At 38.3% G+C, this 21,779-nt stretch overlaps 1 protein-coding gene across 4 annotated transcripts in view; it reads left to right on the forward strand.

Moving 5' to 3' along the window:
• The window catches only part of ECHDC1 (ethylmalonyl-CoA decarboxylase 1), a 53,122-nt gene that overhangs the window by 10,020 nt on the left and 21,323 nt on the right, over positions 1-21,779 (forward strand). The window contains exons 1-4 of one of the 4 annotated variants that reach the window (XM_070376284.1): positions 425-520; positions 11,768-11,986; positions 16,660-16,802; positions 21,475-21,527. In XM_070376284.1, coding sequence (XP_070232385.1) covers positions 11,770-11,986; positions 16,660-16,802; positions 21,475-21,527 — 413 coding nt within the window. In that variant the 5' untranslated portion in view covers positions 425-520; positions 11,768-11,769. Of the gene's footprint in view, positions 1-424; positions 521-11,767; positions 11,987-14,467; positions 14,542-16,659; positions 16,803-21,474; positions 21,528-21,779 lie in introns of those variants that run through there. The other 3 variants (XM_070376286.1, XM_070376283.1, XM_070376285.1) reach the window with 3 other exon arrangements.

Consider the following 21,779-nt stretch of genomic DNA (forward strand, 5'->3'; position numbering starts at 1 on the left):
TGCTAAATGCATGAGTGCTCACAGGAAGGATAAAGCCTTTAATACAGAAAGTTATCTACTGGAGGTTGTGTCAGTTTGGATTTGCTGAGGAGGCAGCCCTGGCAGCAGTAGCTGTATTTTGTGCCTAGAAATTGATTCCAACCGTCAGTCATGTTCTCTGGGAACTCTATAATTGTCCTTCTTGCTGCCCATATTAAGTTATCTTAAGTAAAATTTGCATCATTGATTTCATGCAGCCAGCTTTTCAACAACAAAAATGAAAAACTCATTTTTGGTAAATGTTCTTTCATTCTAGTATTCTTTTTGAGCCTCAAAAATTCTTTTAATACTACACACACACATGTAATTGTGAAATCAGCTGGGGGAGGGAGGAGCATAGTAATAAAACAGCTGATCTTTTCTTGATAGTTTATTGGTCTGACCTGAAAGATGAGTAGATCTTAGTTAGCTGGTGAGTTGGCAGTGATAAGCATTCCAAGAAGAGAGACCAGCTTGCATAGAAGAGTGGAACTGAAACAAGGTAAGTGGTGGGATTAATGAACAGGGTAGGTGGAGTTGACTTGTGGAAAGATTCTTTAGCCTGTTTCGTGTTGTGGATTCTCAAGCCTTGTGTGCCAAATTGTTATTGGCAAATATTATTTGTCAAGTACTGTACCAGGCATTCGGAGAAGGCAATGGCACCCCACTCCAGTACTCTTGCCTGGAAAATCCCATGGACAGAGGAGCCTGGTAGGCTGCAGTCCATGCTAAGGGTCGGACACGACTGAGCGACTTCACTTTCACTTTTCACTTCCATGCATTGGAGAAGGAAATGGCAACCCACTCCAGTGTTCTTGCCTGGAGAATCCCACGGACGGGGGAGCCTGGTGGGCTGCCGTCTATGGGGTCGCACAGAGTCGGACACGACTGAAGTGACTTAGCAGCAGCAGCAGCAGCAGTACCAGGCATTGCCAATGTCCTCTTGCAGCTGAATCTAGTGGGAAGATTTGGTTAAAGGAATAGTTACAGCAAAGTTTGAGTGAAGGTTAATGAAGGATCTAAACATTGTGAGAGCAGACAGAGTATTTTCTGTAGTTGAGGGTATTAGAGGAGTTGATTTGGAGTTGCTTTGAGGAAGAAAAAACTGTAATGGGGGATCACATACTCAGAGGGTTGGAATGAATAGAACAACTGAAGGATATGAACAACTGAAAGAAGTTCATTTTGGCTGGCAGGAAAAGTATATGTGGCATACTCAGTACATACACAGTATAGTGTATGACTCAAGTAGTGAAACTTGAAAGTTAATTAAGAAAGAAAGAAAGTGAAGTTGCTCAGTCTTGTCTGACTGTTTGTGACCTCATGGACTGTAGCCTACCATGCTCCTCCCTCCATGGGATTTTCCAGGCAAGAGTACTGGAGTTGGTTGCCATTTCCTTCTCCAGAAGATCTTCCCAACCCAGGGGTCGAACCCGGGTCTCCCGTGTTGTAGGCAGACGCTTTACCGTCTGAGCCACCAGGGAAGTGAAGTGTTAATTAATGACAGCCTAAAACCAAATTCAAATGCCAAAAACGAGTCATATGCTGACAGTCTGAAACGGAATAGTTCTGATTTTTTTGTTTACTCCGTGCCTTATGCTTATTTTTTTCTTGCTCAGTATGTGTTTGTGTTTACTTTCTGGATATTTCCAGCACCTGATGAAACAGGTTACAGCTTCTGAGAGAACAGAGAGCTTAGTCTCTGTGTAGGGAAGGGAGCTTACTTGTTTGCCTTTGAAAAAGTTAGAAAACATGGAGAGAGTGAAACCTTTGATCTCGGACTTCTTCTCTTTCCCCTTTCTGATGGCATGGTTATGAGCTTGTTCAGCTGGGCTGAATCTGGTTGTGGTAGGACAGCAAAGCAACCAGCAGGATGGATTAGCAACCCTGACAGGCTACAGTCCTTGGGGTCACAAAGAGTCAGACATGACCAAGCAACTGAACTGAACTGATCCATATGATTTGTGGTAAGTTGCTCAGTCGTGTCCAACTCTCTGCAGCCCCAAGGACTGTAGCCTGTCAGGTTCCTCTGTCCGTGGGGATTCTCAAGGCAAGATACTGGAGTGGGTTGCCCTGCCATTCTCCAGAAAGTATTCATAATAGGCTCTCATCCAGTGTCAAGGATTAGACCCCTAATCTTGGAACTGGCAAACTTGAGAGGCTTAGCATTGTACTTGAGTTTCTCAGGTACTACTCTTTGCCACAAACAAGGGGATCTGAGGAGAGAAAAGAAGGGAGAGTTAGTGGAAGGAGGACAGGAGTTTGGGGGGCCAAAAAATGGAATCAATAGAGGAAAGGATCCATGAGGTTTTTATTATGAGGTTTCCATGGAAAAATGAGTATATCAAAGATGTCCAATGAGGCAAAAATATTAGTGACATAATGTTGAAATTTGGTAATGATTTAAGTGTAAAAAGGTACATCTGATGATGTCTACACTGATTGCCCTTGTTTTGGATATTGGAGTGGGGTGCCATGCTAAGTCACTTCAGTCATGTCTGACTCTTTGCAACCCTATGGACTGTAGCCCCAGCAGGCTCCTCTGTCTGTGGGATTCTCCAGACAAGAATACTGGAATGGGTTGCTGTTTCCTTCTCCAAGGGATCTTCCCGACCTCGCATCTCTTAGATCTCCTGCATTGGCAGGCGGATTCCTTTACCACTAGCGCCACCTGGGAAGCTTCATTGGAAGTGGTGGGCGGGGAGGGGGATGTATGTGAAGACAAAACAGACAGACTCCTTACAATGAGAAAAGATATGTTGTTTATTGATTCTATTATCCCTGCATAATAATTAAAATTCTAATGATTTTATAAGTCTTACTCCTTATTTTCTATTTTAACTATTTTTTTATTTTCCCTAAACAGAATACTGTGGAAAACATAGGCAACTTTTTTCTTTTTTTAAATAGCCATCTAAGTTCTCATCAAGTTTCTTTGGCACAGTTCTCTTACATTAAAGTCACGGTCAACGTGGAAAAGACCTCACCCCCAAATGAATTTTACATTTAATGGTCTCTTTTATATATGACTATATATGACTTATCACTCGGGGCAAAATGTGCAGAGAGCATATTCTAGGCAAAAGCCAGCTTGGTCATGTTGTGTTTGGCTCTCTCTGTGTAGGCCCCTCAGTTTTGTGAACTGATTTGGCCAGTGACCTTGAGAGCTTATTTTTCCTAGACTAGAAGCAGGCCTAAAGGAACCCTGAGCCCTACAGCTTTAATCTTCTTCAAATGCCTTCCCAAGATAAAGGCAGCCCCTGGTTCCATGTCCCACACAAGCTGAGAGGCAGAGAGGGGAGCATGAGAGAGAAGGCAGTAGAGATGAAAATGACAAAAGAAGGGAAATTAGAACAAAGAAAATTTAAAGCGGCAGCAGTACCAGTGGAAATAGTTTCACTCTGTTGCCTTCTACGGAAAGCTGTAGTGCTGTGACTGAATTACTTATCTTGGCTCAAAACCAATAGTTTTGTTCTTTGGAAGAAGGACTGGGGAAAGTAGATCAAGTCATGGGTTCTCCACTTAAGTTTGCCGCTAACAGTTACTAGGTCTTAGGCTCAGTACTCCCTGGGTAAAATGCCTCTGATTCTGAGAAAGTCAGAGAACGTAACTGCCTCGCTCTAACCCTTGTGATAGAAATTGTTATATAGTTAAAATATGAAGTACACTACTAACCAAATCCTTGTAAAATGTGAATCACTAACCACAGACATTATAAGTAGGTAATGTCTTATTATCTATAACGTAACCTCATTTCTTAAAAAGTGTCAGTATTTTTATTAATGATGTGGTAAAGATTGTGTTGTATGCAAACCTGATTTGTATACCTGAAAAAAAAAAAAAAATCAGACCCACAGCTCTTATCCTTCTTGTGAAGAGGGGTAGGGACTCCTAAGCTGGGAATGATAGTGGAGTGGTGGTTCTGCATCAAACTGACCAGGGGCCAATGAAAGGGAGACCTTCTTCTCTGGCTGACTCTAATACCCTTAAGCACTTAGAGCTACATATTCTGGACTTGGAATTCCTAAAATCCCCACAATGAAATAAACTTTTTCTGTCTGGCAGATAGAGATCTTTTATTTAGTTTGGGAAATGATGGTTAAGTATACAGTAATCACTGGGCTTCCTGGGTGGCTCTAGGGGTAAAGAAGCCCCTGCCACTGCAGGAGATGCTGGTTTGGTCCCTGGATGGGCAAGACTCTCTGGAGGAGGAAGTGGCAACCTACTTCAGTATTCTTGCCTGGAAAATTCCATGAACAGAGGAGCCTGGAGGGCTAATAGTCCGTGGGTCACAAAGAGTTGGACATGACTGACCATACAACAATAACAACTATAGTAATCCCTATACAGTAATAACCACATTAGGTGTCATTTAGTACCACAAATGTTAAATGTAAAAACTCTGTGCGCTAAAACCATGAGTAAGATGTGGTCCCTGCCAATAGGGAGTTTTTAAATTTACTGGAGGCAGGAGCATCATTATGAGTCGTCATAATTTACTGGAGGCAGGAGTGTCTCTAATTCTTTCTTACCTGGTTTCTGGTCATACATCAAGTTTTAAGAAATATTATTACCTTTAATGAGGACACTTCTTAGTTTTCAGAACTGCCAGAGACTGCAGATACCTATGTGGCCACCTATAGCAATATGTGTGTTCTTTATTAAATATCTTCTATGCAAAAAACAGAATACTTACAAAAATTAGTTTTGAAATTAGTGTTTTAGAAGATTGGGAGAGATTATTGGTAAAGGCAGAGACATCTCTCCATTCCACATTTGAAATGGTATCCTTTAATAAAAAAAAAAAGTTTAATGAGAAATGTAGCATACTTGCACATAGTTTCAAAGCATAAGAAGAGTTTAAAGAACAGCAACAACAAAAATAAGTACCTGTTTATCCATTGTCTAGGTTAGGAAATACAACACACTCATTCTGAAACCTAACTTTTTCAAAAGTATGTTAGGTTAGCTTTCTTTATGTCTACGTTTATTTTCCTTCTAGCCACTGTACTGAAACCTGATTTCAAATTTAAGACAACAGTCTTTTATAGAAGTAATTTAGGAATAATAATATCACAGTTTCATAACATAAATATTTTTATTTCATCAGATACATATTTTATGTAAAATATATTCTTATCTGTTCAAAAGATTTGTGATTCTGGGCAGCTGTTTAGTTACTTGAAGTGATGCCTCAAGTTTTAAAGCTTTTTAATAAATTAATATTATGCTATAAAAATATATGTATTTATTTAGAGAAAAAGAGGAAGAACTTTGAGGTCTTTCCTATTGCTTCAGAATTTGACAGTAAGTAGGTGACTCCCTAGAGGAAAGCTTCACATATAGGTAAGCTTTCATTACTTATGAAATGGAAATGTGGGCCTTGTTTCTTGTTTTCTTAGATTTGTTTTGGAAGGGGAGTGAGGCTGTATCATTTTCATTCTAATTGATTAGTGCTAATTTGGCTGTGTGGATCACAGTAAACTGTGGAAAATTCTCAAAGAGATGGGAATACCAGACCACCCGACCTGCCTCTTGAGAAACCTATATGCAGGTCAGGAAGCAACAGTTAGAACTGGACATGGAACAACAGACTGGTTCCAAATAGGAAAAGGAGTACGTCAAGGCTGTATATTGTCACCCTGCTTATTTAACTTATATGCAGAGTACATCATGAGAAACGCTGGACTGGAAGAAGCACAACTGGAATCAAGATTGCCAGGAGAAATATCAATAACCTCAGATATGCAGATGACACCACCCTTATGGCAGAAAGTGAAGAGGAACTCAAAAGCCTCTTGACGAAAGTGAAAGTGGAGAGTGAAAAAGTTGGCTTAAAACTCAACATTCAGAAAACGAAGATCATGGCATCTGGTCCCATCACTTCATGGGAACTAGATGGGGAAACAGTGGAAACAGTGTCAGACTTTATTTTTTGGGGCTCCAAAATCACTGCTGATGGTGACTGCAGCCATGAAATTAAAAGACGCTTACTCCTTGGAAGGAAAGTTATGACCAACCTAGATAGCATATTCAAAAGCAGAGACATTAGTTTGCCAACAGAGGTCCGTCTAGTCAAGACTATGGTTTTTCCAGTGGTCATGTATGGATGTGAGAGTTGGACTGTGAAGAAAGCTGAGTGCCAAAGAATTGATGCTTTTGAACTGTGGTGTTGGAGAAGACTCTTGAGAGTCCCTTGGACTGCAAGGAGATCCAGCCAGTCCATCCTAAAGGAGATCAATCCTGGGTGTTCATTGGAAGGACTGATGCTGAAGCTGAAACTCCAGTACTTTGGCCACCTCATGCGAAGAGTTGACTCACTGGAAAAGACCCTGATGCTGGGAAGGATTGAGGGCAGGAGGAGAAGGGGACGACAGAGGATAAGATGGCTGGATGGCATCACCGACTCAATGGACATGAGTTTGGGTAAACTCTGGGAGTTGCTGATGTACAAGGAGGACTGAATATAGTTAGGTGAAGAACGGATACTCTGAAAGTATATAAGATGAGAGTTTCTTAAAGGTAGCCCCCTCTGCCAACATTTTGGCCACAAGACACTGTAGAGAAAAGCTAATCTGAGTTTACTTTTTCCTTTCCTTACTCCCCAGCAAATTAGGATGGTGCTTAATTTTTGTTCTACTTCTGCCTAAAATGTTAAAACTTGGAAAGAACGAAGGGAAGTTAAATATCATAATCCTATGCACTAATTTAGTATCTTCAGGTCCCTTTCTGCCTATAGAAAATTCTCAGACTTCATGATAAAAGTTTACTGGTGAAGAGAGGGGAAAAAAATCAGGTCTCTAATAAAGCTTAATAAAAGGAGGAATTTTGTTCTATTTTCAATTAGAGAATTGAGTTATTTTTGCTTAGTAAATACTTCATTTCTTTGATAAAACTGAAAATTTGTTGAGGGTAAAATTTTTTTTTCCTGAAATAGCTAGTTGATAGAGGGGAGATGACTAATAAGAACTCAGTTAATTTCCACTGAACTGTTACCAATTATATCTTACCAAATGCACATGTGTTTATATACTAGGATCCCAGTCCTATGAATTTCTTGACTATAAAAACCTACATGTAGTGTGTAATTTACTTACTGGGTCTTAAGCACAGAAACTCTTCAACCCACTTTTTATTCTTAGAATGAAACTATTATCTATTTTAAATAATCCAATAAAGAATCCTGACCTGTTTTAAAAGATTTATCTTAATTGCTAATCTAGTCGTTATGTATATTTCTCAAATTTTGTCTTCAAAAAGCAAAAAGGCTTCCAAACTCATTTTGAAATGATGTACAGTAATTTGATCTATTTCTTTTATTTCCCACAAACATTGATCACTGAACTTGAATCTGGGGATAGTGAAAGGGGAGATGAAAAAGAAAGAACAGTGTTTGAGGTCGAGATGGATTTTTTATGCACATGGCTGGAGTTGTGAGCTTATGTATGTTGCAGGAAAGGGTCTGCAGGAAGGGAGATGCCATCCAGGGTCCAAGAGTAGGCTCTTGTCTAACATTTAGAAATGAATTGTTCCAGATGATAAATGTGTTGACAAAGAGTGGCTCCCAGATGAAGAGCAGCAAGGTAAGGGAACCCAGAGCTGCTCTGCCACATGGCTTGCAGTGTTGGTTTTATGATAATGGAGTTAGTTTCTGGGTTGTCTCTGGCTAATCATTCTGACTCAGGTTCCTTCCTGGTGGCCTGCGCATTGCTCAGCCAAGATGGATTCCAGTGAGAAGGATTTTGGGAGGTTGGCAGGACATATGAATTGGTGTCGCACTCCTTTTGACTTTTCCCGAGTTCTTCCAGTTGGTGGTAGCTTCCGTGTTCCCTACCAAGGTCTCCTGTTGTAAGATAACTCATGCAAGGGGTTACTGTCGACCCTGGCCAGGGTAGGTGGTTTTGGGCAGTGGTTCTCCTATGTATATAGGCATGAGAATATAAGTTTTGTTTGCTAATTTAATTTGTTTCGAGCTCCATTGCTTGTCATTTCTCAACAACTCCTGAAATTTTTAGTGTAGATTTCCTCTGCTAGCTAAGAGAATCTTGAGAAAACTTGATATTTACATTTAGCAAATAATTTAGAAAGCCTCTAAAATCCTTTATTTTTTCATAGCTATTTCATATTTTAATTAGTAAAAATACTATATTTTTGAACTTCACCTTCCATTTCCAATAGACCTAAGTTTATCAACCTTTATCACTTTATTTTTTCTTCATGTTCATTTAGGTTCATGCTCAAGTCCTGAGAAGTCACCCTATTTTAAATCTTTTCAGTTTCTTTGAAAATGTATTTGTAGATTTGTGCTTTTAGGAGCATACAGTATAAAGGTAGCTCTGATTTTAAGGAGTAGTGTGAAACTAATGGTGGCCATTGTATTCATCCAGAGACATAGGTTTGAACTTTGTTGTAGGGGAAATAAAGGATTGGAAAAATAAAAAAGGTAGGTTGTACATGAGATATCAAGGAGGGGAAGGAGATTGGGAGATTGGGTTTTCTACTCTGGCTTTCTCTGTGGTTGATACTACAGATAGTTAAGGGAAGGAATAAAGTAGTTACAGGTTTTAGTAGATTTAAACTGATTTTGAGAAGCCTGTGGTACATCTAGAGGTGAGGAATATGGAAGTAGATTTTTGTTTGATTTAGGAGTACACAGGCATTTCCAATGGAGATGGAAATGCAGGATTTATTGTCATAAGAATTTTAATAAAAGCTGTAGGCAAACGAATAAAAGAATTTCTACAAGGTAGTAGTAAAAGGTTCAGTTCAGTGCCGTGCAGTGCAGTCGCTCAGTCATGTCCAACTCTGCAACCCCATGAGCTGCAACACGCCAGGCCTCCCTGTCCAACACCAACTCCTGGAGTCCACCCAAACTCATATCCATTGAGTCGGTGATGCCATCCAGCCATCTCATTCTCTGTCGTTCCCTTCTCCTCCTGCCCTCAATCCCTTCCAGCATCAGTCTTTTCCAGTGAGTCAACTGTTCGCATGAGGTGGCCAAAGTACTTGAGTTTCAGCTTTAGCATCAGTCCTTCCAAAGAACACTCAGGACTGATCTCCTTTAGAATGGACCAGTTGGATCTCCTTGCAGTCCAAAAGATTATCAAGAGTCTTCTCCAACATCACAGTTTAAAAGCATCAATTCTTCGGCACTCAGCTTTCTTCACAGTCCAACTCTCACATCCATACATGACCACTGGAAAAACCATAACCTTGACTAGACGCACCTTTGTTGGCAAAGTAATGTCTCTGCTTTTTAATATGCTATCTAGGTTGGTCGTAACTTTCCTTCCAAGGAGTAAGCGTCTTTTAATTTCATGGCTGCAGTCACCATCTGCAGTGATTTTGGGGCCCCCAAAAATAAAGTCTGACACTGTTTCCACTCTTTCCCCATCTATTTCCCATGAAGTGATGGGACTGGATGCCATGATCTTCGTTTTCTGAATGTTGAGCTTTAAGCCAACTTTTTGAGTCTCCTCTTTCACTTTCATCAAGAGGCTTTTTAGTTCCTCTTCACTTTCTGCCATAAGGGTGGTGTCATCTGCATATCTGAGGTTATTGATATTTCTCCCGGCCATCTTGATTCCAGCTTGTGCTGGAATAAAAGGTAAATAAATAGAAAAAATGGGTAAAAAAACTTGGAAGAGGCACTTTACAATAGATGATATACAAATAACAAATTAGCGTATGAAAATGGAGTTTCACTTCATTAGACGTCATAGAAATGCAAAGTAATACCACAATGACTGTATCACTATCTAGAATACCTAAAATGGAAAGAAAGGAAATAAAAAGACATTAGCAAATGATTAATAAGATCATGGAGCAACTGGAATGTTCACTGTCTTTGGGTATGAAAACTCTTATTAGCCAATATCTCTTAAAGTGGAACAAATGAACTGGTATGATCATTATGACCAGCCCTTGGAAAATGGCAAATGGCAGTGTGTGTGTGATATGTGTGAGTGTGAGAAGGAGAGAGAGATTGATATGTAGAGTTTGCTGATACTTTTCACCATGAGTAATTTCTGTGGGAAATAAAGCCCACTGGCCCAGACTGAAAGAGGAACTTGGAGACACTAGGTGCAGCTAGAAGAGAGGCTTTATGACGGTCTTGCAAGGTCTGGTGTCTGGTGGGCAGGCATACCCAGTGTCATTAAAACAAGCAGTTTTATCCCCTAGCATTCAAGCCCTTCCCCCGGTTCCTTCTTGGCTGAGTACTGTGTGATGAACAGTCTTCCTGGATGTTGCCTAGGTTTGTTCCCTCTCTCTATATGGGCTTGCCCCTCCCTGACATCTTGTTTCTTCCTTTCCTGTGCACTCATTCCTGTTTTCTGTTTTGAATTCACTAGTAGAATGAGCCTCCATGAAAATCCTAGACATTCCACTCTCCCTTTGTTTGCCCGGACTTTCCAGTTTTATAACCCTTATGGTTACTGTGTCAGTAAGCTGTTAGGCCACTTTGGCTGGTAGTAATTTTTCCACCCAAAGTCAGCACCCTTGAAAATGGACCATTTTAAGTTTTTTTATTTCTTATAATTTCAAGCTACCAGTGGTTTAAAAAAAACAACTTGCAAAATTCTTCACTGTTTAACAATCAGTTTTAGCCAGCTGCTGCCTGATCCACTACTTCTATTTTTAGATATAGCCAACAGAAGTGCATATGTGTTGACCCAAAGACAGATACTAAAATGTTCACAGCAGCTCAACTTGTAATGCCAAAACCCAGAAACAACCCTAATGTCTGTTTACATTGGAATTGATGAATGGTGGTATATTCATATAATGAAATACAACAATGAAAAGAATGGACTATTTAGAATTTCATTACACATAATAATAGTAATAGGTGTCACAAACATAGTTGAAACCAGACAAAAGACGATATACCATATTTTTCAATTTGTATGATGTTCAATAGCAGGCCAACTAATCTTGAGTGTTAGAAGTCAAGATAGTTGTTATCCTTATTTGGAGTCATGACCAAAAAGTGGCACAATGAATGGTGGACCTTATAAGGTTCATGTTCTGTTTCTTGATCTGAGTGCTATTTACTTGAATGTATTTGCCTTGTGAAAATTCATTGAACTGTAACTTATGATTTGTATCATTTCTGAGTGTATTTTTTATGTCAGCAAAAATACTTACAAAAAAGCATTTGAACAAATAGGTGATTACCCGGAGATGAGATATGTAAAATGAGAAGAGTTGACAGAACTTTGGGGGATGCAGAAACCTTACATATGTGTTCCTACTTCTTTCCCTATTTTCCTTGGGACTCCTTCCAGCTGTTTCTGTGAGAGCATTACATAAGATAAGGATAATACCAAGAATACTGCTCTGTTGCATTTCTGCCTAGAGGTTGTTTCCAAAGGGACTTTTGGACTGAATTTTTTCTTAGATTTAGAGTTAGAAGAAGAACTGCCATCATGAAGAAGACTCCCTGAAGGCAGGAGATGGTGCAAACTACAGAACAGCAAGTTTTCTAAACCCTCCTAGTGTGTTGGATCTCAGTAAATGTCCTGTAACTGTGTCATCATCTCCTAGTGATGTACTGAAATCATGTACTTTGGGAATTGTTTGGTTTGAGAAGCTGGGAAAAGGGAAGTAATCCGGTACTTAGAGTGCTTTGAGAAGTAGGGAAGTCCTTTCAGTAAACAGAAAGGTTCCTCGCTAAAGCCTATTAATGTGTTATATTAGAAAAGTGTCTGTTTAGCTAGACTACTGCCTACTTCTCTCTTTTTTCCAGAAATGGCAAGTCTTTTGAAGACATCGCCTAACGCTGTAAAGAAAAGATTGTTGCATCAGATAGGATTGTCACTTTATAATACTTCTCATGGCTTCCATGAAGAAGAAGTGAAAAAAAAACTTGAACAGTTTCCTGGTGGATCCATTGACCTTCAGAAGGAAAACAATGGCATTGGCATTCTTACTCTGAACAATCCAAGCAAAATGAACGCCTTCTCAGGTATAGAGATCTTTCTTATGTTAAAGAATGATACTAAATCTAACCTGCTATCTTGTGATTTTTATTCTTAAACTCTGTAGACAGAATTCTTGAAAGTCATGGTACTCTTTGTAGAACATGTAAAAATGAAAAGCTGTCACATGAACCAGGAATATTTTTAAAATTTATTTATTTTTAATTGGAGGATAACTATGTTGTAATATTGTTTTGGTTTCTGCCATACATCAGTCAGTCATAGGTATACATATGGCCCCTTCCTCCTGAACCCCCCCTTCCACCTCCCACCTGATCCCTTCTATGTTGCCACAGAGCACTGGTTTGAGCTCCCTGCATCATACAGAAAATTCCTACTGGCTATCTGTTTTACATATGGTAGTGTATCTGTTTCCATGCTCCTCTCTAAATCTCCCCCAGCTTCTCCTTCCCTCACCGTGTCCACAAGTCTGTTCTCTATGTCTGTGTCTCCATTGCTGCCCTGCAAATAGGTTCATCAGTTCCATTGTTCTAGATTCCATGTATATGTGTTAATATATGATACTTGTTTTTCTTCTTCTGACATAACTTCACTCTGAATATTAGGCTCTAGTTTCATCCACCTCATTAGAACTGAACTGACTCAAATGCATTCCTTTTTATGACTGAGTAATATTTCATTGTATATATGTACCACATCTTCTTTATCCATTCACCTATTGATGGGCATCTAGGTTGCTTCCATGTCCTAGGTCTTGTAATAGTGCTGCAGTGGACATTGGGGTACATGTGTCCTTTTCAGGTTTGGTTTTCTCAGAGTGTATGCCCAGTAGTACAATTGCTGGGTCATATGGTAGTTTTATTCCTAGTTTTTTAAGGAATCTCCATACTATGCCCCATAGTGGCTGTACCAGTTTACATTCCCACCAACAGTGCTAGAGGCTTTCCTTTTCTCCACACCCTCTCTTAACATTTATTTTTTGTAGTTTTTTGATGATGGCCATTCTGACCTGTGTGAGGTGATACCTTGTGATTTTGATTTGCATTTCTCTAATAATGAGCTGTCGACATTGAGCATCTTTTCATATGTTTATTAGCTATCTGTATTCTTTGGAGAAATGTCTGTTTAGGTCTTCTGCTCACTGTTTGACTGAGTTGTTTGTTTTTCTGGTATTGAGCTTCATGAACTGCGTATCTATTTTGGAGATTAATCCTTTGTTAGTTGTTTCATTAGCTGTTATTTTCTCCCATTCTGAGGGTTGTCTTTTGTTGTCTTTATACCTTGTTTATAGTTTCCTTTGCTATGCAAAAACTTTTAAGTTTTTAAGGTTCCCTTTGTTTGTTTTTATTTCCTTAATCTAGAAGGTGGGTCATAGAGGATCTTGCTATGGTTTATGCCAAAGAGTATTCTGCCTATGTTTTCCTCTTAAGAGTTCTATAGTTTCTCATCTTATATTTAGTTCTTTAATCCATTGTGAGTTTATCTTTGTGTATGGTGTTAGGAAGTGTTCTAATTTCATTCTTTCATATGCGACTGTCCAGTTTTCCCACCACCACTTATTGAAGAGACTATCTTTTCTTCATTGTATATTCTTGCCTCCTTTGTCAAAGATAAGGTGCCCATAGGTATGTGGGTTTATCTCTGAGCTTTCTATCTTGCTCCATTGGTCTGTATTTCTGTTTTTGTGGCCATACCATACTGTCTTAATGACTATAGCTTTGTAGTATAGTCTGAAGTCAAGAAGGTTGATTCCTCCAGCTCTATACTTTCTCAAGACTGTTTTGGCTACTCAGGGTCTTTTGTGTTTCCATACAAATTGTGAGATTTTTTTTTGTTCTAGTTCTGTGAAAAACGCCATTGGTACTTTGATAGGGATGCATTGAATCTGTAGATTGCTTTGGGTAGTATAGTCATTTTCACAGTATTGACTCTTCCAATCCAAAAACATGGTATATCTCTCCATCTGTTTATGTTGTCTTTGATTTTTTTCATCAGTGTCTTACAGTTTTCTGTATACAGCTGTTTTGTCCCCTTTAGGTAGATTTATTCCTAGGTATTTTATTGTTGCAGTGGTAAATAGGATTGATTCCTTAATTTCTCTTTCTGAAGGAATGCAAATAATTTCTGTGTATTGATTGATTTTGAATCCTGTGACTTTACTAAATTCACTGATTGACTCTAGTAATTTTCTGATAATATCTTTGGGATTTTCTATGTATAGTATCATGTCGTCTGTAAGCAGTAAGAGTTTTACTACTTCTTTTCTTGGATCCCTTTTATTTCTTTTTCTTCTCTGATTGCTGTGACAAGTACTTCTAGAACTCTGTTGAATAATAGTGGCGAGAGTGGGCACCATTGTCTTGTTTGAACTAGGAACATTTTTACTAATTGTGTGTTTTAATTATTTTTAAATATATGAATACAGATATTGATAAAATTAATCAAATTGAGCTTGATTATGTTTTCCATGGAAATTTTAAGTGCTTAATAACTTCATTTGTGTTCAGCTGTCACTAGGAGACAAAGGGAAGGATATTTCAAAGATTAAAAACTAAAGAGAAAAGCCTAAATTAAAAAAAAGGTTAGTTTAATTTTTTTGTGAACTAAAATAAGACTGTCATTTTAACCATGTAATTCTAATAATCAGTGAAAGCACTGCACTTGCCTATTTGCTGCCCCTTTTCTAACTCTGAGATACAGGTAAATACCTTCTATTGCTAGGCAACACTCTTGGCACATAAGAATTTTACATTTAAGAGACCTCAACGTCCAGGACCTGGATAATTTGTAATTTTTTGCCAAAGCTCAAATTTGAGTTATTCTACCATGATGTAATACAGAAGGCAATGAATAACCTTGCTGACTACCCAGCACTCATGTTTCAAGGTGATTTTGGCAGTCTCTGTTTATCAGTTATATGCTTCATGGAGGGAGGGGGTTGTGAATTATATTTTGTAGTAGCATTTGAAATATTGGGTTCAAAAATATCCCAATAAAGTTTTATGTGTCTTTACATAATCATAACTATAGACATAATTCGATAGACTGTAAACTTTGTAAATTATCAATGATGTCTTTCAACACAAGATGACTTTTCTTTACACTCAGCAGAATTCAGAGATATCTCTTGCTATTAATGTTAACGAATAGAAATATAATGCAGGATACAAGTGTCAGCTATATATATCATTTAAAATTTTCTGGTAGCCCTATTTTTAAAAGGAAAAAAAAGGGTTAATTTTAATAACATTGTGTTTAATCAGTGTATTCAGAATATTGCAACTTGTGATTGATATTAAAAGTATCAATGAGATATTTTCCTCTTTTTCATACCAAGTCTTTGAAATCTGCTATGTATTTTACACTACTGTTAGTGAAGTGAGTCTGGCTGCTTGCTACTCAAAAATCAGCATTCAAAACAAGTGTTATTAGGAAAGAAAGTTGCTTTTAGTCAGAATGCTGGCAATTTGGGGAGATGGTGGACTCAGTGTCCCACAAAAACCACCTCTGAAGATTCTGCTCAGCCATGAAAGTTTTAAGGGAAAAAGGGGACATAATCTCAGTCACCGGGATAAGGTGTCTGAGTCATTGCCATCCCCCACTGTGTGCTGGCTTGTTGACTTCTTGTAATTTTTCTTTAGATGCTCTCATTCACACAGTTTGCACGGATTTGTTCTTGAGATTTCTGAAGAAGAAGCTAGGGAAGAGATCAAGTCCTCTGTTACTTATTCTTCATCTCTACTTATCTGATCTATGGAAAGAACCAACATGTTAGGCGATGTATTGTGTCATCCAGAGATCTGATAGTTGTGCCTAAGGCCAGAGATGAGTAGAGGATGGGGTTGCCTGGCCTAAGGTTAGTGACAAGACAGGGGCTTCCTGTCGAGAGCTCTTTCCTGCCAAAAACTGTTTACACTACTGCACATCTCAGTTTAGACTAGCCATATTTCAGGTGCTCAGTGACTTCATGTGGGTGGTGGCTACTTCATTGGACAGTGCAGCTCCATACCTTCAGTTGGTTCAGAGAATAAAAGGCAACTTTTATATGAGCCTAGAAAAAAATAAAATTAGAAAGGTAAGACTGTTCTAGAGATTTTAGACTAGCTAGCTACTAATTTTAACTAACTACTGAATAGCTGTACTTTATGATTTATATCAGTAAAGCTTTTTATTCAAATGGAAACAAGTATTAATTTGATGCCTAGTGTTTAAAACTAATACAAGCAGAGCTACTTTGATTAGAGTGATGGGGTTGGTTTGGGTTGAGAGATGATGAATGAGCCCTACACTCAGAACTCTCAGGTCTTTGCCTGAAGATCACCCAAGCAGATACTCTTCATGGTCCATTTCATCTCATGTTTATTTCACAGAGTCAATAAGATTAGTTTAACTACTGGTATAGGTTTCTCATACTCAGTGCCAGCTTTTTTTTCCTACCTAACCACATATTTATGTGGTGTCTTAATTAAGGGGGAGATAAAGAGAGATCACTAACAAATTGTAAATTTTTAAAGCAGAGAAACTGTCATGCTTTTCTTCTTCGTATGTACTCAGTACCAACATTATAGGCATTTGATAGACATTCAGTATTTGTAAAATTTGTAATCTAAGAGTCTTGTTTGACACCTTACAGTTACTAAATTATTTCTATTTGTCCAATATTTTATGTGTATGTGATTCCCCCTCCCCTCTTCGGCAGGTGTTATGATGCTACAACTTCTGGAAAAAGTGATTGAATTGGAAAATTGGACAGAGGGGAAAGGCCTCATCATCCGTGGGGCAAAAAATACTTTTTCCTCAGGATCTGATCTGAATGCTGTGAAAGCACTAGGAACTCCAGAGGCAAGTATTGTATGAATTATGCAGTAGATACTACACGTTTGTCAGCCATCTATGGCTAAGATATTTATATTCTACTTATATGGTTATTATGATGACAGCTATTCTCTAATAGCTTTCCAAAGATCAGAGTTTTTGTTTTTGCATCTTAAAGATTAGCTTGTAATAGTGTGAAGTGATGGGGAAAAAATGAAGGACAGGAAGGTTAGCAATAAAACGTCCACTATTAAAACCAGCAAGGATGTGAAGCCCTATAGCATCTCATGATATGGAGTTTTGCATGAGGTACATATATAAAATACCTAGCATGGCTTTGGCACTTGATAGGCTCCAACAAACGCTGGGAGTTGAAACATTTGCTTCTGAATTATGGTGACAGAAAAGCAGTCTGAATCATCTCTCAGTATTTGTCCTCCATGGAAGCTGTTTTTCTTGAATTCACCCCTCCACTAACATCCCCTAGGCAGGAAAAAAAAAAAAAAAAGCAGATGAGAGAGAGAGGAAAAAGGGAGAAAAATGTATCTGTTACCATTTAATGATAGATGTGAACTGTATGTAGGTAATAATGTTTTAATGTTATTGGACAGCTCTTGCACTACTCTATGTAGTATAAGGATTTCAATTTGCATAATATCTATGAGGAAAGATCTCTCTTTCATAGTATCTCTTTCACAGTATCTTTCATAGTATCTCTTTCTTTCACAGTATCTCTTTCTCTTTCACAGTATCTCATAACCCTGAGAAATCGCTCTGAGGCTGTGAAGGGGAGCCAAGATATATGGGTGTGTTTGCAACAAAGGGCAAGTAGTCAGGAAATTATTGTTAATTAAAGAAAGCCAGACATTGAAGTTAAGGAATTCAGCACTTTTCTGTGTATGGGTAGATTCAAGAGTCTGGGCTCACTGAAATCGTTTCCTTTGGTATGTACCTCAGCTGTAGGGGCCAGTATCCTGTTTTCTCATCCTGAGTTCCCTCAAGCTGCACTGTTGGGAGTGGCTACAGTCTAATGACTGCTCGATGGGGGTGCATTCCTTGTTTCAGTTCTAAGCTCCCTTAGGGTTCACCATCAGGGTTGACTGTGATCGCTGATGACTGCTTCATCCTTTGTTTACCTATAGGATAGGCAGTATTTTATTTTTCAGACTAATATGTTGAAACCCTCCTGTACTCAGAATCGACAATCATCAGCATTGTATTTGCTTATCTATCGGTAGTTTTTTTCTTTTTTTCTTTAGGACCTGGTCTCAAGAGGTTGGTTTCATTTTGATACCCTTTTTTTAATGAGCAGGGAAAAAAGCTCTCATTGTTCCTAGTGAAAGAAAGTGAAAGTCACTCAATCATGTCCGACTCTTTGCCACCCCTATGGACTATACAGTCCATGGAATTCTCCGGGTCAGAATACTGGAGTGGGTAGCTGTCCCCTTCTCCAGGGGATCTTCCCAACCCAGGAATCGAACCCAGGTCTCTCGCATTGCGGGTGGATTCTTTACCATCTGGGCTACCAGGGAAGTCCCTAATTGTTCCTATTAGACAGTTAATCCTTCATTAAGATGGTCCAAGCAGAGAGATGAATTAGCCCTGAAAAGCATTAGCCTTGAAAAGTTTTGGAACAGAAAAAAAGAATAAAAGAGGAAAAAAATCTAGTGCAATATTAACCCATTTCTAAGATGTGACTTGATGCTGCAGATGTTCTGCAGACTCTGAGAAGTCTTTTTTCAGAGGACAGAAATAATAAGAGTCCAGTTGAAGCTTTAAGATAGGGGGAAATAAAAACCTTCTTACTCTGCAGTGAATGGGTTTGATGCCTCGAGGAAAAGTTTGGCCTTTTAGAAACCTGTATATTTCTCTATGTTCCTTGAAGATAGTATCCTCCTTTGTTCAGTGACTTCCCTTGTTAAGTTTCTGGCCAGTCTGTTGCCCCCTATTTCTCTGTGGCCTAAATTTTCGCAGTTTTTATCAAAGAGCCTCAAAGTTCTTGTCTAACTTCTTTGCTTTTGCTGTGCTTATTGTACAGTTCCATTGTAACCTTATTGATTTGTAGACAAGCTGTTATAAATTTCTCAAAACACTTCTGTGTATTTTGAGGAAATTAGTAAATTCATACAACAGGCACTTAGGGAAAAAAAGGAAGGCCCATTTATGGTTCTCTTACTGGAAGGGGGACCGCTTCCAGGGCCCAAGAGTGGGCTCCTGTCTAACACTCGGAAATGAATTGTCCAGGGAGACACATACTGACAAAGCAAAATGCTTTATTGGGAAGGGATGCCCAGGCAGAGAACAGCAGGGTAAAGGAACCCAGGAGAACTGCTCTGCCACATGGCTCTTGGTCTCAGGTTTTATTGTAACTGGGAGTTAGCTTTCCAGGTTATCTCCGGCCAGTCATCTTGCTTATATCCATATTTGGTCCGATTCCTGGCAGCACATACATCTCTCAGTCTCAATGGTGTCCAGCAAAAGGATTTCTGGGAGGTTGGCAGAATATATTATGGGCTGGCATCTCCTCCCTCCTTTTGGCTCTTCCCAAATTCTTCCCAGCTGTATCATACTGGATTTACTACTCATTGATTGCCTTTATTTTGTGAAACAACGTAGTTCTCCATCTCAAATTCATCTGAGTCAGTTAACTTCAACAAGCACATACTATATGCAGAACGTTGATTACACTGCTAGCTTCTGAGGATAAAGAATGCGTTTTGTCAGCCTCAAATTATCTAGCAAATGCCATCTCCTCTTCTCCTCTGTAAAGCCTCCTCAACTACTCCAACCCAGTGAATCATTTCTTATTTGCCACTATTCTCAGCTTGTTTAAGCATTTCTCAGAATACTTAATGTGTACCTTGATGCATGATGCATTTCTTTTTTCTCACAAGACTTTTGAAGACTGGGAACCAGGGCCACATTCTACTGATCATGTTCCCTATCTTTATCTTGTATAGATGATGTGACTAATAATAAATCTAAACACAATGTATACAATCTATAAATTCTCTAGTTAAGTTAGAAAAAGGAAAATACTACAGAAACACAAAAGGAAAAAGTTGTTACTCTGGGATTTAGAAAATCTTGTTGAAAAAATGTTTGATTCAGGCATTCCTTGAAATAGGTAGAGACAAGGACCAGCTGTTCCAAATAGTGGGAATGACGTGAGCCAAGACATAGAACAACAATAAATGTAAGGTGTTAAAGGAATGGCAAATAGTTTGTTGCAGAAGAAGTTAGGATGCTTTACTGAAGGGTACAGTAGTCAATAAAGTTGGTAAAATAGTTTGGGATCAATCCTTCCCAAGGAATTCTGACCTTATTTTATTGGTGATATGAAATTATCCTGTAAGAAGGTTTTTCAGGCAGGATGCAAGATACATTACAGAGGAAAGAGAAATTAAATACAGAGAGGCCAGTTAGGAAACAAGGCTGTTACAATAATCTAACCATGAGTAACACAAGTTCAAACTTGTGAAAATAGAAGACAAAGGGATTTAAATTAGAAATATTTCAAAAGAAGGATTGAGGGGACATGCTTGGTAACTCAGCAAACACAAGAAAACTGAAATGGAGGAGTTAAAGATAATGCCAAGAATTCTGAACCTCTTGGACTAGAGAAACCGTTCCTGTTAATTCAGAACTCTGTGATCTATTACAAAGCATCTAGGTACATTTTCATCTTTCTAACCATTCTTTAAATCAAATGGAACAAGTCTTTAAAATTTTTTGTTCCTTCCTTATTGTGTAAGAAAACTGAAGTTCATTGTTATGACTTGCTCAAGTTTATGTTTTTATTATGTGGTGATACTCGTGTTAAAAGTAAGCTTTTTCATAACTAGTTGGTTTTGTCATGCCAAATTTGAAATGTTGGCAGAATGTGAAATTTCTTAGCAGGTTTTGGGACTCTTAAAGGAAACACTAGTTGAAGCAATGGGAATGGATGACACTTCCAAGGAAGAAATTATAGATAAGGTAGAGAAAGAGAATCATGGATTGGATTTTTGGTAACATGTATTTAGCTGAATAAAAAAGAGACAAGAAAACTAGAATATAGTAATCAAAGAAATAGGAAGAGAATTGGGAGTTGAAGTGTCGCTAGAAACGGAGACTATCAAAATGAAAAAATTGATCAAAGGAAGATGCTACGTATGTTATGGGGATACAGAAGGAGATGAGAATAAGGAAAAGCTATTTAATTTAACAAATAGGAGATTGTTAGAAACCTTTGAGGAAAGTTTTTTGAGAGAAGGCTGAAGACCCCATTATACTTGGTTTAAGAAAGTATATGAGGGTAAAAAGAAGAGGCAATGAGTTTATACTACTATTAAGAAATTTGTTTTTTATATGTTTATATTCATAGGGGATCAGAGTTTGGGATAATAGGTGGGTATGTCTTATGCCTGGTCCTTCCAAATTACCCTGAGTAGATCTCTACACTTTTCTGAGACCTGACTCTTACACCTAAGTCCATGGTAATACCTCATACAAAGCTGAATTCAAAAAACCCTTGAAGATCAACACAATAAATACACTATAATTTGCATTTCAGACAGCTTCAAAGAGTTTTTAAATGAAAACCTCATTTTAAAAATTTCATTATTTTTGGCTCTACTTTCTAAATCCTAAAAGTGTTTTTCTTTTTAAATTTCTTATGTAAAACATTTACATTGTATCTTTGTGTTTATTCTTAAAGGATGGAATGGCCGTATGCATGTTCATGCAAAACACCTTAACACGATTTATGAGGTAATGTATCTTTGTTTTTAAAACATGATTTCTATGCTTTCTTCTCTGTAACCACCCTCTGTGTTTTTTCAGTCTTCTAACTTTATTGAGGCTTTCCGTGGCTAAGTCAAAGATCTCTCTTGGTAAATGTCACATGGTACTTGAAAATACATGGGTTATTTTCAAATATCTTTTGATACTGATTTTTAGCATCATTCCACAGTGGTAAGAGAACAGACTCTGATTTCTATACCTTTAGACCATGAAATTTTT

This window comes from Bos mutus, chromosome 9 (genome assembly GCF_027580195.1).
Source record: "Bos mutus isolate GX-2022 chromosome 9, NWIPB_WYAK_1.1, whole genome shotgun sequence".
Classification (NCBI taxonomy): Eukaryota; Metazoa; Chordata; class Mammalia; order Artiodactyla; family Bovidae; genus Bos; species Bos mutus.